The sequence below is a fragment of the Hyaloscypha bicolor genome (assembly GCF_002865645.1).
Source record: "Hyaloscypha bicolor E unplaced genomic scaffold K444scaffold_98, whole genome shotgun sequence".
NCBI classification, from domain to species: Eukaryota; Fungi; Ascomycota; class Leotiomycetes; order Helotiales; family Hyaloscyphaceae; genus Hyaloscypha; species Hyaloscypha bicolor.
In genome coordinates, this window is record NW_020194600.1 from 278,926 (window position 1) to 287,256 (window position 8,331).

The following is an 8,331-nucleotide window of genomic DNA, read 5'->3' on the forward strand; positions in this document are numbered from 1 at the left end:
TAATTATCTCCTTAAATTTACCGTAATAACAATTATCACAGTTATTTAATATATTATCGGAGGTAGGGATAATTAGCCCAATAGAATTTTTAGCGCTCTTAATTATATAATCCTTATTAATATGTAAAAATCGTCGATAATATAAATCTAATAAAGTATTCCCTTTATTACCTAGATTTAAAGTAGGATTTTTACTACTAATAGAGGACTTATAATTAATTATATTATAAACTATAGGCTCTAGTACTTCGTAGTTTATATGAATTTTATCCAAAAAATAGGCATTTAGATGCCACTTAGCGTTTGTTATAATATTTTTATTATAACTCAATATAGCTAAGTCCTTTTTAAATAATATTTCCCATCCTTTATTAGTTAACTCCTTGGAGCTAATTAAGGTGGTTTTTATATTAGGAACATAATTAACGTTCCTAATTAAAAAGGTATCTTTATTAATAAAAACAGGGATATGGCCTATACCTTTAATAGGTAATTTTATGCCATTAGCTATAATTACCGATTTATTATAAATCGGCTTATAGTCTGTCAAATAATCTTTATAGGGAGTATAATGCTCAGAAGCCCCTGAATCCAGAATTAGTCCTCTATTATTAAAATTAGAGCTCTTTTTAAGAACTCTCTCTTTAATAATATCTAAAAACTCTAATTGCTCTTTAGAGGGACTAGAGTCTTTAGTAATTTTTAAGGACTTAATTTCCTTAGATATTTTAATAATATCTTTAGATTCAATAATATTATCTGGTATAATATTATTATTATCTACTAGTAAAGCACTCATAATGGCTTTAGTAGATTGCTTCTTTTTAAATATAACTTTAGGCTTCTTGAGCCCTTTTTTATATTTATTACTCTTATTCCCTTTAGAACTAGAGTAATTATTCCTTAATTCAGGATATTTAATAAAGCATTTATCCTCTATATGTCCCTTTTTATTGCAATGTTTGCAATAGGACTGATTATTACTAAAGGAGGCTTTATTAGCTTCTAAATTAGAAGTAAGCCTCCCTTCTTCCGATATTAAATCGGTAATCAGTTTGCCAATATTAATAGCTTTAAGGCTATCCGTCAATTCCTCATATTTACGAGAAGCGTAATTATCGTAGGAACCAGGAAGACCCTTTAATACTAGCCAAACGATAATAGGGTCGGGTATAATTTGCCCTAATTCCCTAAGATATATAATAGATGACTGAATATTACTAGTATATTCATCCATACTATTAAAGGAATTATAATTATTGTCCACTATTTTATTAAAATAGCGACCAATTAATTCCAAGCTAGATTGGCCGAATGTCGTAATAATAGCTTTATATAGGTCTTCGGCATCAGCCTTATCTTTAAATCGATCATTATTATCAATTGATATAATCGATTTTAAGGCTCCTAAAGCTCTTTTATTATTACGATTAAATTCGGAAACTCGATCGGCATATCTAGCCGCTAATTCAGCCGATAAAGGGGTCCAAGTTCTAGACTCTTTTCCTTCTTTATCAGACTTAGTCTCTATTTTATAATATAAAGACCTATTAGGTATAGCTTCGGTACCGTCGATATATGACATATAGCCATTTATTTCTAGGAATAAATCGGCATTAGTCTTCCACTCTATAAAATTAGAGCTACCAACTAGCTTATCGCCCTTAAAAGATGAAATACTAGTATTAGACATCTTTAAAGTTCCCTTTTAGAGTTTCTTGCTCTTAAGTTTTAAAGGGGACTAATTAGCGATTTTAAACTTTACTTATATATTTAAGACTTATAATATAGTCTAAAAATCCTAAATTTGACAATTTAGGTATAAGTAATAGTTATAAGGCTATAATAAATATTATAGCCTATTTGGGATTATATTTTCCCTTTTTTCTTTAATAAATCTTTAAAGATTTCTTAGACGTAATTTATCTTTTAAAAGTTTTAATTAATTAAAACTAAGATAATATACCGAAAATTCTGATTTATTGAATTTATATTCGGTAAACGGTAATAAAGCTATATTATAAATTATAGCTATTATCTATTAATAGATAATTTTGGTTTAGTTAAAGAATTTAAATTCTTTAATTAATTTAACCGTTCTTTTTACGAATTAAGGAGCTTAGTTTAAGGGCTCTAAAAGTACTATAGATTATAGTACTAATATAATGATTTGAGCCGTAGATAACGGTTTATTAATTCGTAAATTAAATAAACTTATAATCTTTATAACTAAGACTTTAAATCTTAAGATTTAAATTCCCTTTAACTTAAAGAATTGAATTCTACTTACTACTATTATAAGGGACTCTTACCTTCTGATTTTAAGCTAGTAATAAGACCCTTTTTATCTCTATAAGAGTAAAAGGGCCGTAGCTAAAATAGGTAGATATATGTAAAGTGATATTAATTATTTATATAATATAAAAAATTATAAAATAATTTTTAGAGTCTTAATAGTAGTAATTTTATAGGTAGTTCTTAATCTTTTAAGGGTTATTCTCGTAATTATTATAATAATAATAATTAACTTTTAAAAGTATTATATACTTTAAAAGCTTATATTTGAAAAAATCGTATATATAGCACAAATATAATATATTATACGACTAGACTATGTCCACTCATATAGTATATTATACCTATATATAGCCAAATATATTGAGAATCGCACTAGAGGTGTGTTTGGAACGTATGTCCGTATAGTATCGTCAAATATAAGTATAAGAGCTAAGACCAATTATATTGCCCAAAGCTAATTATAGTTATACCGATATATAGCCAAACACGACCTAATATAGGTAATTACAGAGAGACACAACTTATTCTTCGAAATAATAAGCTGGAATCCTTTGTATGAGAACTGAATCTTTAATTACTAGTAGGTAATTAAAAATCAGGAATTTATATATCACCCGCTATGGGTAGCGCAATCGCTTGTTCTCACAGATATATAGTCAAGAGGTTATAGTTTATACGCTCACTATAACTTTGTCTCAGGGACTTAGGCAAGCCTGCAATTACCTATATTTGTAATAATTAGCTTTAATCAAAGGGATGATTTCTCTTTTACTACTTTAAGGTCCTTTAAAAGTAGAGGGCTAAAGGAAAGCCGGTACAACACGAATTTGGTATCCGGATCCATCAATACGCTCTAAAGCTAGAAGAAGGCTTAGTTTAGGGACACCAAGTGGCATTGTAGGCTTAGTTTCCATGTTTTCCGGTAATAGTCCGAATCGATAGGGAAAGTAAAGGTCTAAAGTAAAGCTCTAAAGGCTAAAGAGTCTTAAAAGAGTTAAGGTAAATTAAATTGGTTTAAAGATCCGGCTAAAAAAAGCAAAGGGAAGGTTTAAAGTGATCTGAAGTGCTGTTCGAGTGCTTGATTTTTCTGGTTCTAAAGGGGGGGGGAAATCTAGCTACTTAAATAATAAAATCGAGCTATACCAAACCACAAAGAATGACCTCACAACTCCATTAAATTATAATTAAGCCACCGGCCTATAAATCCCCCACCGATTATTAGAAAATCAAATTTATAAGACGGGCTAAATAAATGTCCCATTAAATCGTAATTATGGCTTAATAGATGCCCCGATCTTATGAACCGAATCCTTAGTTCCAAATCCAAGTCACGTTCTTAATTAGCTAAGAGCTTACTAAAAAATCGTGTTCTTAATTAGCTAAGAGCTTACTAAGAAATCACGTTCTCAATTAGCTAAGAACTTACTAAGAGATTTTAGCCATTCATAAGAGGGCTCTCTTAGATAAGAGATAAAATAGCCTAATAAGGCTAATTTAATTTTTATAATTTATAGTTACTAGTTAACTATTTAATATAAAAATTTAAGTCTTTATAGAATAATAATTCTTAAGTTAAAGACTTTTTAAATCTCTTAATTACTACTTTAATTTTGAAAATTAATAATTAAAGTAATTATTAATTAAAGTAGATTTTGTTTTAAATATAAAATACTATATATAGTAATATACTATATAAAAAAGTTCTAGTATTTTTTATTTAATATATAATAACTTATATTATTAAAGAAGGTAATATATAAATAATCTTTAATTATTTAAATACGACAGATCTAGTACCTACTCCTTCTCGTATTTCGATATATTTCTTATAGCTCTAATTAGCTCTAGATTTCCCTATATCTTATATACTAAGCCCTCCGAGTTCTTCCGTTCTTAAAGCGCTAATACCTCTGGCTTTTAAGTTATCTACTACCAAACCCTCGTCTACTAGACCCTTATTTACTACTCCTCAGAGTTCCTTACCTAGTATCTCTCGAAATCAGTTTAATATAGAAGGATATATAAGAGAAAGAGATTAGAAGCTAGTAGCTAAATGAGAGAAAAAGCATCTAGAAAAAGAGGAAAGAAAGGTAGTAAAGCGGGCGGCTAAGGAAGTAAGGAAAGGCACTATCTAAGCTACTTTTTATTCTATCTTTATATTCTATAATTAGGATTATTTAGAGATACTAGTTTTATTTAGTACTATCCTTAAATAAGAGTATTAAATATGGTTATATAATATATTATATATATATGACTATATATAAGGCTAACTAGCCGGTATGGACATATATATAAGATAGGCTCTGCCTATTTCCTATTCTATAAGAAATTAATTAAGATCTAACCTACTTATATATATATGTATATTTATTTAATAGATTACTCCCTAACTCGCTATTCTTTTAGTAACCTATTATATTTTGAAACTTCCTTTTTGGAATTAGTATAATAATCTAGTACCTATATATAATTACTTAATTTACTAAGTATAATAGATAGTAATATATTATAGAAAATTACCAGATTTACCCTATTTCCCCGGAATGCTCCCTAGAGAAACTAAATAGTTAAGAGAGAAGTCTATAAATTAAAGATAAGTTATATAAACTTTGGAATAATTATACTAGCTTTATGGTATTAGTAATTAAAGGGCCAGGAAGCAAACCCCCAGAGGACCCGCAAGCTAGAAAGTTTATAGTAAATTAAAAAAGTAGTAAAAGAATTCAAAGAAAATATACTAGAGAGCCAAATAGTATAATCCGGAATAATAAGTAATATAAATAGTATAGATTAAGTCCGAGATAATATAGTAAATACTTCCTCCGGATCTCCTAGATTAAGTATTAAGGTTTATTATATCTCTCGCTATCCTTGCTTCTTCCTATAATTAATAATATTATAGAGATTAATTATAGAAAAGAAAAAAGAGCTTATAGTAACTCGGGAAATAAATCGGGAGTTAGAAAGAAGGATTTTAGTAATAGAATAGAAATAAATAGAAGGCAGATATTCAAATAGTATATTTCCTTTTATAAATAGAGGCCTACTAGCCCAAACCTAATATTCTAGAAGCTAGATAATTAGATAATTACTACCAAGTATCCGAGGTCCCCTAATATTCTTTAATACTATAATTTGACCTAATCCCAGAATACTGGCTACTAACTATAGCTATTACCTTATTATAACCCGGAATTACTCCCGGGCCAAGGTATTATCTACCTTTACCCTACCTAAGAATAATATCTGCTTATAGATTATAGAAGTAGAGAATTACTTAATAGCTAAGTATATTACTAATCCGGTAATTCAAGCCCTTATAATACGAGATTATCTAGTATAGTTTATTAAATTAAGAGTAATAATAGCTAGACTTAATAGACTATCTCAAGATATAGTAAAGTTTAATAACTAGATCTAACTTAAGATATAATTATTTAAGAAATATAAACTAAGAAATACTATAATTAAAGCTAACCTAAGAATATAAAGATATAAGATATTTGAAAACTAATTAGTCTAAGACTTTATAAACTATTTCGAACTTAAAATATAAGATATATTATAGGGCTATAAGAAAAGAACTATATAGTCAAACTACTAATTAAAGCTTATAAAGCCAATTATTAAGAGAATATTTATTAGCTCAAATAGAATAATTCCCTAAATATATACTAGACTTAAGTAAGTAGCCTTTACTATAAAGGAGTTCCTATATATAATAGCTAGACTTTTCCTAGTTAATAATACTATACCGGGCCCTTTACCGGAATAAGTATAACCTTACCGAGACTATAGGGTAGAATTTAATCTACTAGTATCTAGATTAAATATAATACCTCAAGCTTTCCGGAACTTCTTAGGACTAGCCTTAGGAAATTCAAATTCAAATAATAAATATAAGAAGACCTTGTTTCCGGATATTCCTATAGACTAGAGAAAGAAGATATAGAAAGAAAAGCTATATTTTAAATATTAATAGCCTAGATACTTTATAAATAAATATCCGGGAAAAAACAAGCCCCTCTAATAACTAAGATAACGGGAGTATAGGAAGAGCCCTTATTATTTAATAATTTAATAAAATATATCTTATACTAGTATTAGATTATTAATAACTCTAATTCCTGCCACATATTTCCTATAGTAATACTTTCTATTAATAGTACTATATTACTATTAGGAAATAATTATAAAAGAATAAAGAATAAGAATAATATACTTGTAGTAATCTGGGAAAAAGAAATAAATAGATTAAGTAACTAGGAACTTATAAACCTGGAATTATTCAGGAATATATAATTACTAGATATTAAAGTACCCGTATTATAGAGAGATACTTTATAGGAAGATAACCTACTTAATCTTATAGAAATATACCCCGACTTCTATATAGTACAACTAAAGGTAAAAAGCTAAAGCAGTAAAGAGGTACGGGTAAAAGTAATTATTAATTCAGTAGCTATAGCGAATTTTATTAATAGCAAATTCCAAGAAATTCTCTAGTATAATAACTTAAACTAATATTACCCGGTAGTAAAGAATATAAAAGGCAAAGTCTTAGCTCTAGCTTCTTTAACTATAGCTTATGAAATTAATATTAATTATAACCAAATATATATACTAATACTAATAAGATTCAGGGAAATAGAGTTAAAGATAGTAGATATTATACTCGGACTATTATGGCTAAAGAAATATAACCCGAAGATTAATTAATATACTAGAAAACTAGTAAGAAGTAATAATAAGTATAATTCGGAAATACTAGCTCAAATAATAATAGCCCTAGATATATTTTATTTATTAGAAGAGAATAATAAAAGAGGAATTAAGAACGAATTATTAGTAGATAAAGAACTATGAACGTATTTCGAGGTCCTAAACCTAATTGAGAATATTCCCGGAAAGTTCCGGGAAGAATATTAAATAAGCCCGAATTATTATAATTTAATACTAGCTAGTTCCGGGAATAGCCAGGAATATCCTAGTATTCCTGGATTTCTGTAATTTCTATAAATATTTTATTTACTAGTATATCTTAGCTTAGTAGTATTAGGAATAATAGTATTACTTAAAGAGAAATAATAATTCAAATAAATAGAGGAAGTAATAAGAGCTTTTAAGAACCTAAAAGAAAGATTCAAGAATACCCTAATTCTTATATATTTTAATCTAGTACTAAAATAATAGCTTAAATATAATATTTTAGTCTTTATACTAGCAGGAATTATATTATAGAAATAGGATAATTATTACTTATATTTAATAGTATTTTACTCGAGAAAATTTATCCTAGTAAAAATCAATTATTTAATCTTTATTAAATATGGTCATGTGACATATCATATATATATGACTACGTGTAAGGCTAACTAGCCGGTATAGACATATATATAAGGTAGGCTTTGCTTACCTCCTATTCTATAAGAAATAAATAAAAAAGATCTGACCTATTTATATATATATATATATCCGTTTAATAATCTTTAATTAAGAACTATTAGTAATAATAAAAAGTATTAAATACTAGAGGTATTTTTTAGAAGAAATATAAGAGAAGATTATAATTATCTCGGATTATAATAACTTAAAGTACTTTATAATAATAAGAATACTTATAAGATAATAAGCCCGTTAGGTAATAACTTTATTTATAATTAATTTCGAAATTATATATAAAATAGAATTAAAAAATCCGGCTAATATATTATTAAGAAAACCTAATTATATAAGAAAACCGGTAGTAGTTTAGAAGCCGCTACTAAGCTCAGGGAAATAAGATATAAATAGCCTAATTAAGCTAGATAGAGCCCCGGACCTCCTATATATAATAGTTTAAAATACCTATATATAAGTAAAATAAAGAAGAAAAGAAATACTATAGGAGCTAGAAAGAATTACAGAAATATAAATATAAAGCAGTAGCTATAAAAACATATATATAATATATAATCTTATAAAAGAAACCCTAGGAAAAACCGAGAAAAAGAAATAACTATTTAATAATATAGTAACCGAGATCCAAAA

At 27.1% G+C, this 8,331-nt stretch overlaps 1 protein-coding gene across 1 annotated transcript; it reads right to left on the bottom strand.

Annotated features, from left to right (window-relative positions):
- Nucleotides 1-880: 880 nt before the first annotated feature.
- K444DRAFT_532290 (uncharacterized protein) lies at nucleotides 881-1,693 on the bottom strand (the record flags this gene model as incomplete). The annotated part of the gene is made up of 1 exon (XM_024875069.1): nucleotides 881-1,693. A coding segment is annotated over one exon (813 nt), but the record flags the coding sequence as incomplete, so codon positions are not given.
- Between the last annotated feature and the right edge of the window lie 6,638 nt (nucleotides 1,694-8,331).